The sequence below is a fragment of the Rhineura floridana genome, chromosome 8 (assembly GCF_030035675.1).
Source record: "Rhineura floridana isolate rRhiFlo1 chromosome 8, rRhiFlo1.hap2, whole genome shotgun sequence".
NCBI lineage: Eukaryota > Metazoa > Chordata > Lepidosauria > Squamata > Rhineuridae > Rhineura > Rhineura floridana.
Window position 1 is genome coordinate 97,933,230 of NC_084487.1, and position 19,281 is coordinate 97,952,510.

The 19,281-nt window shown below is 39.9% G+C and overlaps 1 protein-coding gene across 8 annotated transcripts in view; it reads left to right on the top strand.

Moving 5' to 3' along the window:
* Window positions 1–12,992, top strand: part of PLXNB2 (plexin B2) — a 519,751-nt gene extending 506,759 nt beyond the window's left edge. For all 8 annotated transcript variants that reach the window (XM_061640183.1, XM_061640184.1, XM_061640185.1 and 5 more), the window contains 3 exons: window positions 6,395–6,470; window positions 7,881–7,955; window positions 10,541–12,992. In XM_061640183.1, the coding sequence (XP_061496167.1) occupies window positions 6,395–6,470; window positions 7,881–7,955; window positions 10,541–10,645 (256 nt within the window). In that variant the 3' untranslated portion in view covers window positions 10,646–12,992. The remainder of the gene's footprint in view (window positions 1–6,394; window positions 6,471–7,880; window positions 7,956–10,540) is intronic.
* Window positions 12,993–19,281: the final 6,289 nt, after the last annotated feature.

The following is a 19,281-nucleotide window of genomic DNA, read 5'->3' on the forward strand; positions in this document are numbered from 1 at the left end:
TAGCATCTTCAAGGCTTGACAGCATGGAGCAAGAGTTTTCATAGGCTAGAGTATATGTCTCATATGAAGCTTTTCAAGCTAGATCATTGAAACTGCCTGCTAACAGGACTTGGCAATGCTATACTTTGGTGTTATTTTAAATCCAGTTTCATGATGAAAACAGATCTTGGGGTCTGGGGTTTTTTTGCTTGCAAGATCCTTCATTCAGGGCTTTTAGAATGGCCGAAAAGGTACAAGTCTCTGTTACATAGGAAGATGAAAATGTACATTGTATTCCAGTTAGAACACTTTCTAACTTCCAACTATTTATGGCTATAAACAATGGCCACATTAACACTATACATTTATTCCACTATTATTATACAGCCACGAGAGTGGCTGTATACTATAGCCAGTGTGGATTTTTCACATTCCGCAATGTTAGATTGAAAATACTCCCCTTCCCATTCTGATGCTTCCCATAAGCTCATTTGAAAACAAAACCTTACAAAACTTATAGTCCTGAACTCAGAAACGCTTGCTTAACAACCCTGACAATTTTCATGGTGATAAACAAAACAGTCAGAAAGAATCAAGAGTTCAAAGTCTAAAGAAGGGGGGGGAAACAGGCCCTTTTGGACTTTTTTCTCTCAGAGTTCTCATAATCTGTTGAAATTCATTAAAAATCAGCCATGTTCACAGAGTACCTGTAATCCTGTTACTGACCTTGCCCCATACGCTGACCATCTTCTGCAGTTTAAAAGTTAAAAAAAATGCCTGGCTGATTTTTAATTAATTTAATAAATTTTGGCTTGAACTCAATGATAATGTCGGGCATGCTCAGTAAGAACCAACTGTCAGTGTTCTAAAAGCCAGACTCCCAGGTGCTTGGCTTGCCTAATCAGGGGGCCACACCAGATTTTGATTTCACGTGAGACAGTCATGGCTTCCCTCAGAGAATCCTGGGAAGTGTAGTTTGTGAAGGGTGCTGAGAGGAGACTCCTATTCCCCTGAGAGTGGCCAGACTGGTTTAACAGTCAACCACTCTGATTGAAGGTCTGTGAGGGGAACAGGGCGTATCCTAGCAACTCTCAGCACCCTTCACTATCTACACTTCCTAGGATTCTTTGAGAGAATCCAAAGTGAAATAAAGGTCTGGTATGGATATGGCCAGGAACAACTTTGGTTTAAATTTGGGTGGGAGTCTACATGTGCCTGCTGTAGAATAAAAAGGTGGGGGAAACCCTGAATGATACTGCAGTGATACTGTTCACAATGTTTTCCTTTTGGAAAGGAAAGGGTCTTTCCCTCTGCCCAGTGCCAACCCACCCAATATCTTACCCTACCCCTCCTCCTACCCTCCCTGCCCCTCCGCCAGGTCAGTGTTGGACTATGACCTGGGAGACCAGGATTTGAATCCCCACACAGCCATGAAGCTCACTGGGTGACCTTGGGCAGGTCACTACCTCTCAGCCTCAGAGGAAGGCAATGATAAAACCACCACTGAATACCGTTTACCATGAAAACCTTATTCATAGGATCACCATAAGTCAGGATCGACTTGAAGGCAGTCCATTTCCAATTTCAAACATGACTGCACAGAAATAAATCCCACTGAACTAAAAAAGTATGCAACTGATCAAACCCGCCCTCCCTTCTCCTTCCTGTCTCCTCCCTCTTGCCCCTTCCTTCCCCTCCAATCCCCTCTCCCTCCAATCCCCTCCTTCCCCTCCCCCTCCTCCCCCCCGATGGTCAGTTTTACCTATCTTAAGCATGTTTTCATGGGAGTAAATACCATTGAACTCTGTATCAATAATTTTTATTCAAAGTTTAAAAAAACAAAACAGAGCAAAACCAAACAAAACAACAACAAAAAATAAATTAATAACTAATACAATAAAATAAAATGTTGACTTCCGATTTGTCGCAGATCAGTTATAGATCTATAATATATAACAAACCTGTCTCTTAATATATTACAAAATCACTTTCCTCCAGTAGTTATCTTAATTAATCATCAAATCTCATTAACATTACTTTATTCTTTCCGCAAAAAGTCAAAGAGAGGCTTCCACTCCTTGAAATATATCCATCGATTTTTCTCCAAATAAACATGTCAATTAATCCATCTCATCAAGTCTGCTAGGTCCAGTAGTTTCAATAGCCATTCTCAGTGTTAATTCCATCTTCCATCTCCATCCTTGCACCCATAATAATCTTGCTGTCATAGTCATAGTCATATAATAAAAGTCTGATAGGAATTTCTTTCATCATAAATATTTCCTTGCCATCAATTCCGAATGTACCACTGAAATGTTGTTGTAAAGCTGCATCTCTGCTCCTCCTTTCCACAGAATGCACCATCACATCTCCCGGGAGTTTTTCCATTGTCACACATCTGGAATTAATTCTGTAAACTTTCTCCATTTCAAGTTCCATCAAATCCTTCCAATCCAGGAATTTTTTTGAACCGTTGATATCTTTATCTCTAATCTCTTCACCAATTCCTTCAAGGACAGCGCTGAATTCCAAACAGTAATATTTGTCTCCAGGATCCATCACAGCCATAAAATCCAAATCTTTTTCCAAGTCCATATTTGATATATCTATTCCAATCTCCAGGGCTTGAACCTTTCCTTTAATTTTTCTTTCATCTTCTTTTATTTGTCCAGCCATATCTTTGGTCTCATCCACCTCCCCTCTCACAGAATCCTGAATTTCCTTCAGCTCCTGTCTCATTTTGCCAAATTCACTTTTCATCTCTTGTCTGCTCTGTCTCAGCTCCTGTCTCACCAGCTTAATCTCATTCATTATTTTCTGAAACATATCTAGATAGAGAACCCCTTCCTGTACATCCAGGGTCTCAGCCACCTTCTTGATTGTCATTCTTAACTATTCCCAAGCAAAGAACAGTTTATTTCTTTTTCCAGTCACAAAGGAGTTAATCCTCCAAGCCTGCTGACATCACCCTCTAGACAGCACAAACCGCCTTATCTCTTATGTGTCCAAAAGTGCAAAACAAATTTGGTTCACAGCATCCAAAAAATTAGTGGCATAAAAAGTAAGCAGATTCGTCAAAAAAAAAAAAGTAAACCAGAAAAAATAGTCTCAAATGTCATAAAATCAGATTTCCTCTTTAGATTAGTTGCCCCTCATCCATTTATATCTTTAAAATGCTCAATTCCATGCCAGCTTTTTGCAATAAAAAACAAAGATAGGCTATTTCGATTTTCTTCCTCCTTAATTCCGTGTATATGAGAGAAAGTTATAACTCACCCAGGGATTCTTTGTTGCTGATCCTATAACAAATCTCTTTTACTGTAACAATAACAAAAGGATAAGAGTAGATAGAAGAATGCTTGCCTGTTAGAATACGTTTTTCTTTAAAGAAAAAAAAATGTCTTGCTTAATCAGTTTGAGCTTGCTTGAAGTTCCCTGGCTCCGTCCGATGTTGCTGGCAGGTCCTTCATTCCTAATGAATTCAAGTCCCCCAACAAACACAACGAAGCTTGTGGATAATCTCTTAGTTTCTCCCTTGCCTGGGAGAAAGTTTTACCAGTCAAAAACAACCTTTTGGCTGGTTTTAAAACTGAAAAAGCTTCCTCTGAGACGAGAGCTCGCCTCAGAGGCAGGCACAAGCTAAGCAATTCTTCCCGGAAGTCCACCATTGAACTCAATAAGCATGCAAATTATCAAACCTGCCCTCCCCTGCCCCTTCCTTTGCCCCTCCAACTCCAATCCTCTCCTTCCCTGTCCCCCTCCTCCTGCTCCCCTTTCTCCTTCCCTCTCCTCTCTCCTCCCCTCTCTCCGCTCCTCCCCCATGGTCAGTTTTACCTATCCTAACAATGATTACATAGGAGTAAATCCCATTGAACTCAATAAGCATGCAAATGACCAGACCTGGCTTTCTCCTCCTTCCCCCTCCTCTCCTTTCCTCCTCCCCTCCCTTCTTCCTTCTTCCTCATGATTGCACAGGAGTAAATCCCACTGAACTCAATAAACATGCAAATGATCAAACCTGTCTTTCTCCTCCCCCTCCCCCTCCTTCCTGCTCCCATCCCCCTCCTCCCCTCTGCTCTTCCTCCCATCCCAGTCCTCCCCTCTGCCTTTCCTCCTCTCCCTCCTCCTCCTTCTGTCCTCCCCATCCCCTGTGGTCAGTTTCACCTATCCTAAGCATGATTGCAGGGGAGTAAATCCCACTAAGCATGCAAATGATCAGTCCATTCTCAGCAAGCTTGCACAGAATCCCATTTCTTACCTTCCAGATTAAAAAGCAGAGTAATTCACTAATAGGCAAAAAAACCTTGCAGTGTAAGAATGTACCTATAGCCCACAGATATTTCTATCCAACTTTAAAAAGCAGGGAGATTGGGCAGCTATAGTGAATGCACCAGGGGAGCAGAAGACTTGACCTCCTCTCTGAGATATTGGACTGCCCTACAAATTGGTCAAAATGCAAACACCATTTCGGTTGGTCTTTCACAGTCCAATCTACTTCCTGTGTAGCTTGGAAGAATTTGGTAACATGTGCCTCTGAGCATATGGTGAGTGGTGGCAACACCTGCAATCTGCCCAAATAATAGAAACAAGACATGTGCTGTGCTGATCTTGTTTTAGCCATTTTAGTGAAGTTTCGTATAGGAGATCATTTTCTTTTTCTTCCATTTCTGTGAATATGTGAAGTACAGCAACACTTCGCAAAATTTACACTAAAAAAACTCAAAAAATAATTGTGGAATAATGGCACTGACTATTCTGCAGAATAGTCTCCAGTGGACACGAGGAGTGTCTCAGTTTGCACAAGTTAATACAGTGAGAGGTGAAATATATTCTAGCAACATTCCAGGTGTGTTCTATGTTTTTAATTGACCATGCCCACCTTGCCTTAAATGAAGTGGTTTAAACATAGCAGGCTGAAAACATGCATCTTGGGCAGGCCAAGTTTGTTTTTTCAAACAGCTAGAGTCATACGTGAAGGGGCAACATATTGTAATCATTCTGATTTTACATTAAAATGCAGTTTTAGATTCAACTGTTAATGCACCCAAAATAGAAATAGAATATAAACTCCAGTTTGGAACACAAAAGGCTGTCTTCACCATCATAGGACACTGACCAATAAAACGGCTTTGAAAATAATAAAAATAAATTTGACACAGGTTTCTAGGATGAATAATGAAAGAAATAAAATTTTCTAGATTAGAAACAATAGTAACACAGGAATGAAGCAGAGTAAAAACACCAACAAACATACAAAAATGTAATTCTCCACCTTTGGAGATGGCAGATATTGCCATCACTCACCATATGCTCAGAGGCACATGTTACCATTCTTCCAAGCTACACAGGAAGTGGATTAGACTGTGAAAGACCAACCCAAATGGTGTTTGCATTTTGACAAATTTGTAGGGCAGTCCAATATCTCAGAGAGGAGGTCAGGTCTCCTGCTCCCCTGGTACATTCACTATAGCTGCCCAATTTCCCTGCTTTTTAAAGTTGGTTAGAAATATCTGTGGGCTATAGGTACATTTTTAAACCACAAGGTTTTTTGCCTATTAGTGAATTCTACCTTAAACAGTCATTGTTTCCCCAAAGAACCACGGGAAGTGTAGTTTCTGAAGGGTGCTGTGAGTTGTTTGGAGACCCCTATTCCCCTCTCAGAGCCACAATTCTTAGGTAGTTGTGCTTTGATGGATTAAGCCCATTACACATTTAACCAAAGAAGAAACAAAAACCTTCCATCTAGTGCAAATTGACGGGAACAGTACTGGTTTGTGAGGCAGTGAAGGCAGGGCAGGGTTGCACACCTGGCTCCTAGACAGAAAGCATCACTGCCACTTACCAAGAGGAGGAGGGGCAAAGCATGTGCAATGCAAGCATACTAGCATGGCAGCAGGAGCATCATATTGACTCCATCATTGTGCCCATGATGCCCTGTGCTCCCTCTCCCTCTCGATAAACAGCAGTGATGGTTGCCATCCAAAAACCAGGTACACAACCTCACCCCATCTTTACTGCCCCACAAACTTCTACTGGATAGGATGCTGTATTAGATAAACATTTCAAATCCATGTCAAATTTGTCAGGTTTGTAACCATAATCTTAACTTTTTAAAAGAAAAAACTCATTATTATGCATTAAACTGAGATGCATTAAACTGAGATGCATTAAACTGAGAACTGCAACATTTGGAGAAATGCAGAATATGGTAGCTAAGTTCTGGTCCTCAAATTAGTCTAAGAGGTGCAGATCAGATCATTTCATAGAAAAATTTGCAATTCCTCAAACATCTCTAAACCTCTGGTGAACTTAGGCCTACAGAAAATTGTCATAAAATTGCCAGAAAGCATAAATGCATAAAAAATGTTGTATGGCATCAACTAAACATTTTTGTTGGGTTTTTAATTGTTTCTAGTTATTACAAAGGTATTCGTCAAATGGTACAAGTGAGTGACCAGGATATGAATACACATTTAGCAGAGATTTCCAGGGTAAGTATAAAATTGAAAATTTTCCCTTGGGAACTGGAGAATAGAGATGCACAGTACTGATATTTGTCATTTTGTGCTCACATCCAATTAGAACTTCTACATGTCCTCTGCAATCTTTTGAATTTTTTTCATGTAATTATAATATATTGTTGTGAATTATTGATTTTAAAAGATGTTCAAACATCCTTTTAAGGTAATTTTCTCAAGTAATGTCAACAATTTGAGTGTGTATCATTTCGTGCAATGGCTAACATTCACTTCAGTTTCGGAGAGGATTGGGTTTATAATAGCTTAGTTAAATATAATGGCACAAAGAAAAACACTGTGTTCTTATGTGTAAGGCAAGGCTGTTGAGGGGAAAACCATGACCACTTTCAAAATTGCTTTATTTAGGGAATTTACATGCAACACATCCTCAAGAATTATTCAAAATTCAGTTCATATAGAGGTCTCCCGTATTGTTTGCTTCACTGTAGTTGTTAAAAGAAATGTAAAAGATTGCAAAAGGATGAAATTCAGATGTAACTAATCTAAATCTCTTCTGTTCTTGTGTCATATCACATTTTATTACAGTCAACAGACCATTTAACTTTGTGTTTTATTAGCTTCGAAGGCCTTAACAGAAGATTAGTCATTTTAATAAAGGATAAGGCTATCAATGGCTACTAGTTTGGTACAATATGCCTCTCAACCCCAGTTGCTGGGGAAAACTGGTAGCAGCGGGCTATTACTCACATGTCCTGTTTGTTGACTTCCCAGAGGCATCTTGTTGGCCACTAGATGCTGGAATAGATCACTAGATTGGTCTGATCCAACAGTGCTCTTATGAGGTTCTTAACCAGATGAGGGAGAGCCAGTGTGGTGTAGTGGTGCTGGACTACAACCTGGGAGACCAGGGTTCGAATCCCCACACAGCCATGAAGCTCACTGGGTGACCTTGGGCCTGTCACTGGCTCTGCAATGGTAAACTCCCTCAGAATACCGCTTACCATGAAAACCCTATTCATAGGGTCGCCATAAGTTGGAATCAACTTGAAGGCAGTCCATATCCATCCAACCAGATGACGTCTGTACTATTTGGAGCATTTGCCCATATGACCTGTAGACATGTCTGGAGCCAACCTGTGATTTGACTGAGGTTGCTGTTTACCCCTTTCTGTAATGAGGAAAGCAGCACAGTTGGCAGTAACAAATCCAGCAGGATACCTTGACATGAGAGTTCTGCAAATTGTCAATTTCACTTCCTCACCAAGCCAGACAGCTATTAAAAGATTTAAGTACCAATCATGGGCTATGGAAAAGGGATTTGTATCATGTCTGGTGCTCCTATATATATTTCATTAAAGCTCTTATGCAGCCAGGATGGTGTCCTGACAGACACATTCTTTTTCTTCTTGTTTGATTTAATAGGCACACACAGACTCATTAAACACCCTTGTGGCTTTACACCAGCTCTACCAGTATACTAACAAATACTATGATGAGGTAAGTTTCCACCATCAAAATAGCTTTATTATGCAATACAGTAATAAGGTCCACCAGGAATAAGATTTAACAGGCTAGTAGGCTGCAGGCACATGATTTGCTGGCTTACCTGGTGCTTGGCAAAAACAAAGAGGCTGTAGTTCCGATCCACTAGGGGTTGGGGGAATAGGTGCTGCTACACTTTGAAGTATACTCAGAAGAATCCAGAGGTGGTGGTGATAACAAACAGCAGATCTCATAGGTCCATGTTCTCTAATAGCAATTGGGGAGGGATGATGGAGGGTAGTGTTTTTTGTTTTCATATTGATGAACTGTGCAGTGGTGCACTCAGGGCTGGACCTGGGGGCAGAAATCCAGGTTCCCTTCAGCAGAATGAGCAGGAGGGCCCCCCTTACAGAATAAGGATTGCCTCCCACATTTTCAAAGTAAGTGAATTCTAATACTCATGGTCAAGAAGAGGCCCCTATAAAGGAGTCCAGAGTCTAAAAAATTCCTAACTGAACCGCAGGAGCTGTGTGTAAGTAGAGCCATAGGCAGCTATCAAACACAAGCATTTTGTTCTGTGTATGGGATTAAATCCTGAATTTGAGATAATGTATATATACCACCTTCATCTATCATGCTCCTGGGTGGCTTACATGATTCAAAAAAGGATGGGAATATAAATAACAATTAAGATAATATAAACACAGAGCACTAAGGTTCAACAGTAAAACCAGAAGGATTCTATCAGTACCAGATTAAAAACCAAAACAGCTGTCAGTTGCAAGGTTAGAGTTGAGATGATCTGATTTCCATATACCAGGAGTCACCAACCTTTTTGTGTACCTAGGCACATTTGCAGACCAGATGAATTGTTGTGGGTACACCATATGCACACCACAGCCTCCTATTCTGTTGGCTACAATAGAATGCTTCTTTCAAACCTAATTTCCAAGGGGGGGATCCTGTGGTCCTCAGGAAAGGCACTCTGGGCACATGTGCACCCAAGGGTGCCACACTGGCATCCCCTGCCATATATTATAGCCTTTCTTTTAGTAAAGGGGTGTGTTTGAACATTGACAATTATGTTACTTTCCCCCACCTCAGCTTTGTTATGTGGGGGGCTTTTGCATCCGGCCCTAGAGGCAGACATGAGATGAAGCACTAACTGCAAGCCTGATGTGCCAAATCAAAAAGGGGGTGGAACAGGGCACTTCAAAGCCTTGCTTCATCCCAAGGACTCCTCTTTTTGGTTCTGGCTTAGCGCCCAGCCTTCCAAGTTACAGTATGGGGTTGCTGATTGACAGAGCTGCATAGGAATTATTATTATTATTGAGATATTTATATACCACCTGTTATGCAGGCATTTATTTATCTATTGCCCTGCAGGCCTAGATCAGCTGTGTAGCTGGCAGGGTGTTCTTTTGCTTATGTCACGCTCACCTGATGGAGAGGCTGATTGAATTAAGGTCAATCAGCTTGGCAGGCAGGTGCAGTCTGGGTTTTGGGGGAAGATAATGAAAACAATTATGAGCAACCGGAAGCATCTTTTGAGGTGAAAGGCAGCTTCTTCAGATCTGCTCCTTTAAAGCTCTGAGGAGTGGGGACAGGACCTCGACATGAGGCCTCTCTGACCCACACAAAGCTGCAAAGCCTGGAGGATGATGGGGGCAGACACTCCTTGACACCAGCTGTTGGCCCTGAGCCATGGACGCTGTTCCGGAAAGATGGAAGAAGCAGGAGAAACCTCCTCGACCTTCAGAGGAAAGGGCACCTACACTTAGAAAGAATTTATAAGTTAGCTAATTGCTTAGCATGTGCATCTCTCCATTTGAAAAGCTGATAGTTGTTGCTGCTGATCCCTTTATTCTGAGATTTGGGGGGAGGATAATTTAGCCAAATGGAAACTTTACATCACACAATAGAAATTATGTTTCCTCCAGTTCAGCATCCACAAACTATGAAGGAGCATTCCTATTTCTGCCATGCTTTTTTATTTATTTGCTAGTAGTAATGATGTTCTGCAAAAGTGCTTCAAATCCTTATGGTGCTCATCCTTGAATAGTTACAGATGGACAAGCTGTCGTGGTTCATATCATTCTGGCTTGTATATATGCCAAGGCATTTCTCCAGGGAAACAAAGAAAATGGTTTGACTCACATCCCAGCCAGTCTGAATGAGACACTCTCCCAACACCTGCAACTCAACAGTCAGGGCTTGCTTGCAAGCCTCCCACATCACCAGCAGTTAAATGACAGCCAGGACAGAACTCTTCTGTCTGGGAAACTTTTGCGGTATATCGGTTGCAGAAACAAAGAACACTGGAGTGAGGACAGAGGATCCTTGGGGCAAGGCAGTCCTCTGCAGTGGTAGTCTTACCCTCTTGCTGGTGGATTTTGCCTGTGCAATCTCTTTAATCTCACCACTTTTCAGTCTAATAGAGCAATGTGGCTCCAGTTTTGCACATACTTGGAAATAAGATCCTTCAAAATCCATGGGATTTTCCTCCATATAAAATATATCAGATTAGGCTGTGACCGTGAAAACTGAAAGTGAAGCTGAATATCTTGCCTGAATCTTGCTTTCTTTATATTTTTGTCTAGATCATAAATGCGCTGGAAGAGGACCCAGCTGCACAAAAAATGCAGCTTGCTTTTCGATTACAACAGATAGCAGCTGCTTTAGAGAATAAAGTGACTGACCTTTGATTTAAAAGCTGCGATAAAGAAGTCTGATCTGAAGATGTGTAAATTCATTCTTCCTAATAAGGAAATAGTGTTCTATTTTTTAATGTGTAATTACAATTTTAAATGAAAAACAAAAGATTTCTTGGTTTTTTTATAGCAAAGCTGTAATGTAAAGAGTTTTTACTGTAAATTATGCTTCTAATTAAAATCTTGTGTTGTGTGTAAATGAATTTTCAGTGGGAAATGAGGGAAGTCCTCTGGGGGCGGGGAGGGTAAATTTATAGCTCATTTAATCAAATAGTACAATCTTGAAGCATCAGCATTTTTAGAATTCATTATGCTAGTAAATTCACTACCTATAGCATTCTTTATACTTTTTAAGCAATATGTGTACTAGAACAGTGATAGCATATTGGAAAAATAAATGCAATATCCCCCTTTTAATTTCAGTAATTGGAAATGGATTTTTTTCTTACTCTTTTAAGAATCCAGTTGTCTGTGTTCTACTCATAATGAGTAGAATGAAAGACACACTTGCTGTGACTTTTCTGTTTAAGACATTGCAGTGGATTTGGTACCATACATCTTTACATACATGAAAACTAAGTGCTAAAAATAGTGGTTGTAACTGCTGCCCTCAAACTCACTTTGCCAGGGTCAAAATGGACAATATTGTAGAATAATTGGGATGGTTTGATCATTTAACTAGGAAAGCGCATGTCTAAGATCATAGATCTTAACAATGATGTATGTGTGCTTCAGCACAGTATTCAATGTGGGGAATGTGCAAGGCACCTAAGGTCCACAATATGAACTTAGATCAAAATCACAAGGTACTTCCATATAACCAATACTGGTCCAGCGTGCCATTGACATGAAGACAACTGGGAATGGACAATCACTCTCTGTAGGTTTTAGGCAAGTGATTGTTCACACTTGTTGACACTGTTGCTGCCACATGGATTCTGAATTACACAATGAGGGGAAATATCATGGGGAGAGTCTGTGTTCAGTGTGATATACAGGGCTGCTTTAGTAGTACTGAAGGAATGGTAGTAAAAGTCTATTATTCAAGACCCAGAAATACCTATATCTGGATTTAGTGAGTCTGTAGATTTCCCTAAAGAGTTGTAAGTGTCTCTTATAATTCCTGATGGAAAGTACTGCTGACTACTATTTTGATTCAGAAATTGTGGCAAATCAAATTGGTCTTTTTTTATTATAATTTTATTACATATGCTAATGTGCCTTACTTGTACTAATTATGTGGATCTGAATGGTTTTGTAAAGAAAATCCTATCAAAAATATTTATGTGTGGTTTGATGACTTTTGTGAGAAAATTGACCAGCAGAATGCCTGTAATTAGCTTATTGCCAATAGTGTGCTGTTTGACATGATTCCAATATGTAAATCTTTTGTCGGAATGATTCATAGGAATTTGTTTAAATGAATCTTCATGCTGTCCAAGGAAGAACATTATTTGGTTTGAGTGTGTGTGTGTGTGTGTGTGTGTGTGTGTATGTTTTAGGAGAAAATATCTGTGTTCTTAATGTAAAATACTCGTTGTAAGAAAATCCTGTGCCCTGTCGAGCCTAAACACCACTTGAGCCTTGGAATGCTGCAATGGATGGGATAATCATCATTAACTTTGTTGTGGAAATTAAAGTAACCTGTCAAAGACATAATGTTTGTTTACAATATTAGTCAGCTTCCAGGCACTTTGATAAAGCTTGGTACGTTATCTTAAATTGCTATGTTGCACAAAAAAAGCAATCTTTGTTACATTCATTTCTCACCTTAGTTTTTGGGCAGTTCAGCAGCATTATTCACATAGCACTGCCATCAACGCTCATTATCTTTTGGTGTTGCTCTTGTGTTTTCTGTCCTGCAACACCTTAAACTTGCTTGGCTCTTAACACAGTGACAGAGTTTCAGTTGCTACCTCTCCCTGTACTGGAGTTAGTCCAAACTTTTTGCTGTTACGTTCATCCTCAGATGTATCAGTAATCTCTTCTTGATTTCTGTGGAGCAAGTTACTAGTGGTGGAACTCTGATGGCTGCAGTGGGAAGGCAGCTGTGAATTCTCATAGAAGTTAAAGGACAGGCAGAAGCAGGGAGTCACGTTTCATATTTCCTTTTATATTAAACATTTGCCGTCATCTGTATGCGCAGCTCAGCACACCTGGAATGTAAGGAACTATGAATAGTTTGGATCAGTTTTACCTAAGAATTATGTGTCAAATTATGCCTCTATACTTGCCTTCTGTCTGATCAACAAAGGTATCCAAACTTGCTAATCTGTTTTATTTTGTCATTATTTGTAAATCCTGTTAATTGTAAATCAAATACAATTTTTCCACAAAGTGTTATATTTGAATCGTCTAAGTATGTTCTTCAGACATGTTAACACTGAATTGAGTGGACCTATAAGTATATCGTTGGTTTTTCAGTAATCTTCGCAAACAGATCATTGCGCATTACATCACAATCTTGAGGCTTTAGTAAATTTCCTATAGTCATTGAGTGTAAGTATTTTTCTGCCTTTCTTACAGCATATTCTGGAATCCCCTTCCTTCAGTTTCCATGTGCGATCATGGGTGTGGGTGATATCAATAATTTAAGGGATACAATTTTATTTAGACAGGCAAGATGACTGATCATATGATCAGGTTCCAGTTCTCTGTGTGTAGCCCATGTGGAACCCTTGTGTACGTTCATATGGGAAGATTAACCCAACAAACGCAGATACTGCATTTACCTTTTGTAAACAAGACTCTCTGTGTGAATGTATTTAATAAGTCTGCAGCGTCTCCCCAAAAAGAAGAGCCATGGAGGGCCCAATCTGAACTATGGCATGTGAGGAGGGATTTAAGCTTCACCACTGCCATGGTCCTAATTTTTGAGGACCTCACAAACCTCCCAAAGTTGCTTTTAGCTCCAGGAGATAATAGGAATGGGGGAGAAATTTTAATATAAACCTATTCATTTGCACTTCTACAAATAATATGTGGATTGGAACATAGTTATCCTTTGAAATGTCCACTTCACTGAATTTTACAATTCTACCCCCCAAAATACATATATTAGGGGGAAGTGGTATAAAAATGCTTAGTGGTGATAAAATACAAAAATGCATTATAATAGGGAAATATGTATATAAATATATCTATATTAGATGCTGATTTTTCACAAACTTATGCAGAAATGTGGCAAACTGAACTTACAATCAGAAAAATTAAAAACTGGGAGAAACGGAACATGGCTCTTACTGGGTCAAAAGCAAGCTTTCCTCCCACAGCTAATAGTAGCTTTGGAGAGGAGGATCATTTTCAGTGGGTCAACTGCGGGAGGACAAGGCTAAGCTCCTCTCCCCACACATAACTGATCTCCCACCTCTGGCTGTTGTTTAACAGGGGACTAGACACATTAAATACATTTACACATTTAATGTGTCATGTTTGCCTCTGAAAGGCACCAGTATACAGATAAAAACTGTAGGCAGCTGCATTGGTCCATTACAGAAGAAAACCCAAAACACCACTTTATTACCCAATAAATGTATTGTCTTTATTAGGACCAAATAAGATGTCAGTAAGTCAAAAAAGAAAGGGGTATAGATAATATTCAGCAGAGGTGTTGTCTAAAGATTGAGCCTCAGAGGTAAGGCTTAACAAAACAAGTGTATGTTTATTTGCTATACTACTAAATCACCATTCTATGTGATCCCTAGGTAGTGTACAATAAAACAAGATACACTAACAGCTTAACGTTAAATTTAAAAAACTGAAAAACCACTGAAAGACAGCAATCATTGAACAACTCGGCAGTGGCCAGGGTCTCCTCTGCAGAGCCCATGGCCCAAATTGGCAGAGATGGGAAGTGGTGTCTCTTTTTCAAGAATCTGGGTCCTAAGCTATCTAGCGCTTTATACACTAAGGTTAATACTGTAAATTGGGCTCTGCAGTGAATTGACAGCCAGTGCAGCTCAGACAGAATCATAGAAATCATATCATTACAAAAATGTGTTGCTGTGGGATGGTGGTGAATCCTGTGCATTTCAAGAGTATATTTGGGACTATTCTTGTATACTTGGTGCTTATTCTGAGCACATTTCTTTCAGTATCCACTTCTGGAAGGAGCATGTGTTCTGTACCATAACCAAGTAACATTGAAAATAAATTGAGATTCCAAATCCTCTCATCCAGCTGATATCGCTGAGTATCTAAGCTTGATGCACATGATCAAGATCACAATATGGGCTTCTTGAGCCTTTCAGTCCTGCAGCTTCTCTTGATTTCCCAGCTCTGCAGCATTTGTCTTCTTAACTCTCAAGTCAGGATCCACCTGAAAAACTCTCTAACCCATATTAAAAACACCACTACAAACATGTTTCTTTAAACTGTAAACTTCTATCTTTTTTGGGACTGATTATCATCTTGCTGTGCACTGTGTACAGCTCTCAGGACATTAGTTGATGGAAAAAATAGAATAGAAACGTAGAAACAAGTAATTGCATGTGACTGCCTAGGACAGGTCATTTCAGGGCTGATGCTTTGCCTACAAAAGGATAAGAGCGATTTTCTATCCAAGGGCCACTGCAGGGGGAAATCCTTCAGTTACTCAATAATGTCAGGAGACCAATGAAGGACAAAGGCCCCATGTTGGCAAGCAAGAGACAGGCTGTGAACAAAGACATCCCAGAAGTAACATGAATCCTCTTAAATTTGATGCTCCTTATACATATATGAGATCCTGAAACTCAATTAACTGATGCAGCAATGAGATTAGGATGGGATGGCAGGACAGCTCAGCATTGCAGAGAATGGGGAAAGATCCAGAAAGTCCAATACAAGGAATATACCTAATAGTTTGTCTGGGATCCCAACTCCTAGTTTTAGATATTAAGCATTACTGTAAATATTAGAAATATATGCTTATATTTATTTATTTATTATTTAATTTGTATCCCACCCTTCCTCCCAGCAGGAGCCCAGGGCGGCAAACAAAGCGCTAAAAACACTTTAAAACATCATAAAAACATCTTAAAATACGCTAAAAACAGCGTTAAAACATTTTTTTAAAAAGCATCTTTAAAAAAGGGTTAAAAACATTAAAAAACATATTAAGCAATTCTAACACAGACGCAGACTGGGATAGGTCTCAACCTAAAAGGCTTGTTGAAAGAGGAAAGTCTTCAAAAGGCACCAAAAATATAGCAGAGATATAATATATACATATTATATCCCATCTTTCCTCCAAGGAGATCAAGGTGGCATGCATACATGGTTCTCTTCTGATTTTATCCTCACAACAACCCTGTTGTGGTAGGGTGGGCTGAGAGAGAGCGATTCGCTCAAGGTCTTTAGGACACTACCTATATTAGGCCAAGCAAACTGTCGCAAAATTGTGTGCAAGCTTTCTCCAGACCTCATCATTGGATGGTGAGCGAAGCAAGAAGGGAGGGGGGAAATTGGGTAGTAAAGCCATGAGCCTGCATCTGATAAGGGTCTCATGATGGAATGTGGGATAACGTAGCAAACATTCAAATCGGGTTCTTTGACTGCTCTGCAGTTTCAGGTTTCACCAAGGCATAATAGGAAGGAGAAAAGTAAAATGGCTGATTTCCCCATCTCTGGAAATACACAAACCAGCTCTAAGCCTGATCTGTCTCCATCCTTAGGCAAAAAAAATAGGTTCCTCTGTAGGGTGGGAAAGGGGGAAACTAGGCAGTTTTTGAATGGATGTGAGCTAGAATTCCCCCTTTAGGATGCACACCTTAACGAGGTGAGGGGGTTTGAGAGTGTTGAAGAAGCTGAGAGCAATGCCATCAGGAGTCTAGACCAAGAGGCTAGACTCCTAGCAGGGGCACCCATGGCGGAATGGTCAAAGCTGAGACACCAGACTAAGATGCATCCAAACTCAGAGGAAGGCAATGGTAAACCACCTCTGAATATCTCTTACCACGAAAATCCTATGAACAGAGTATCCAAAATGCAACACGAGATAGTGCTGGAAGATGAGACCCCCAGGTCAGAAGGCACTCACCAAGCTACTGGGGAAGAACAAAGGACAAGTATGAGTAGCGCTGTGACTGCAGCTGGGTCAAAGCCGAAGCCCAGAGGCTGATGCGCACAGATGCGAAAGGAGAGTCCGGAGTTGTACGACACACACAATAGGAACATGGAATGTGAGAAGCATAAACCAAGGAAAGTTAGAAATTGTCAAGCAAGAAATTGAACATATCAACATTACAATACTTGGCGTGAGTGAATTAAAATGGACAGGAATGGGACATTTTCAATCAGGCAACTACAAAATATTTTATGCAGGAAATGAGAAATCAAGAAGAAACTGAGTTGCTTTAATAGTGAGAAGTGATGTAGCAAAAGCAATTAGGTGCTACAATGCAAGGTCTGAGCAAGTGATATCAATGAGATTAAACGAGAAACCTATTAACAATAACCATCATCCAAGTCTATGCTCCAACGTCAAATGCAGAAGAAGAAGAATTGGAAAGATTTTACGCAGAAGTACAGGAGGAAATTGATCACACACCAAAACAAGATATGCTGATACACATGGGGGACTGGAATGCTAAAGTAGGGAACAGAGAAGAACTAGGAATTGTGGGGAAATGGGACTTAGGAGACAGAAATGAAGCAGGAGGCTTATCCAATTATGTGAAGCCAATAATTTGTTTCATTCATTCACATTCTTCGAGCAACCAAAAAGACGACTGTACACGTGGACATCACCAGATGGTCAATATAGGAATCAAATTGATTATATAACTGGAAACAGAAGATAGAGAAGTTTCATACTTTCTGCAAAAACAAGACCAGGAGCAGACTGCGGTACAGATCATTAACTGATCGTATCGAAAATCAGAGTAAAGCTAAAGAAGAACAACAAAACACTCATAATGCCAAAGTACAATTTAAATAACATCCCAGAAGAGTATAAAGATCAAATAAGGAACAGATTTGAGGATTTAAACTTAGTTGACAGAGAACCAAAAGAACTATGGACTGAACTCAGGGACATTATCAGGGAAGAATGCAAAAAGACAATACCTCTAGTTAAAAAGAGAGAAAGACCTCAATGGATGACTGAAGAAACTCTTAAAATGGTTAAAGAGAGAAGGAAAGCAAAAGGAGATAGAAACATGGTCAGAACCCTAAATGCAACTATACAACGACTAGTACGTAGGAACAAAGAAAACTATTACAATAGTTATTGTATAGAAATAGAAAAGGACAACAAAATGGGAAGAACAAGAGTCCTATTCCAAAAGATTAGAGAAATGAAAGGGAAATTTAAACCACGAGTAGGGATGTTGAATAATCAACAGGAGAACACACTGACTGACTGAGATGAAATAAAAGGAAGATGGAAGCAATACACTGAAGAACTCTATATAAGAGATGCAAGGATGACAGATTCATTCACGGAGGAACCATATGATGAAGAACCAGAAATGTTAGAATGTGAGGTGAAAGCTGCTCTTAAACTACTTGGAGGAAACAAATCACCAGGAACAGATGGCATACCAATAGAGTTGCTACAAGCTACTGAGACTGAATCTGTCCAAATTTTGACAACAATTTGTCAAGAAATATGGAAAACTAAACAATAGCCCACAGACTGGAAGCGTTCGATATATATCCCAATTCCAAAGAAAGGGGATCCCAGAAAATGCAGTAATTATCGAACTATTGCCTTAATATCCCATGCAAGTAAAGTAATGCTCAAGATTCTACAACAAAGGCTCTTACCAGATATGGAACGAGAAATGCCAGATGTCCAAGCTGGATTTAGAAAGGGAAGAGGCACCAGAGTTCATATCGCAGACATATGTTGGATGATGGAACGGAGCAAGGAATTTCAGAAGAAAATCACCCTGTGCTTTATAGACTCTGAAAAGCCTTTGACTGTGTAGATCATGGAAAACTATGGAATGCTTTAAAAGAAATGGGGGTGCCACCACATCTGATTGTCCTGATGCGCAACCTATACTCTGGACAAGAGGCTTCTGTAAGGACAGAATATGGAGAAACCAATTGGTTCCCCATAGAAAGAGTGTGAGACAGGGGAGTATTTTATCACCCTATTTGTTTAATCTATACGCAGAACATATAAGGAAAGCGGAATTGGACCAAGATGAAGGAGGTGTGAAAATTGGAGGGAGAAACATCAAGAATTTAAGATATGCAGACGATACCATACTCTTAGCAGAAACTAGTAATGATTTGAAACGAATGCTGATGAAAGTTAAAGAGGAAAGCACAAAAGCAGGACTACAGCTGAACGTCAAAAAGACTAAAGTAATGACAACAGAAGATTTATGTAACTTTAAAGTTGACAATGAGGACATTGAACATGTCAAGGATTATCAATACCTTGGCACAGTGGTTAACCAAAATGGAGACAATAGTCAAGAAATGAGAAGAAGGCTAGGACTGGGGAGGGCAGCTGTGAGAGAACTACAAAAGGTCCTCAAATGCAAAGATTTATCACTGAACACCAAAGTCAGGATCATTCAGACCATGGTATTCCCGATCTCTATGTGTGGATGTGAAAGTTGGACAGTGAAAAAGGCAGATAAGAGAAAAATCAACTCATTTGAAATGTGGTGTTGGAGGAGAGCTTTGTGCAT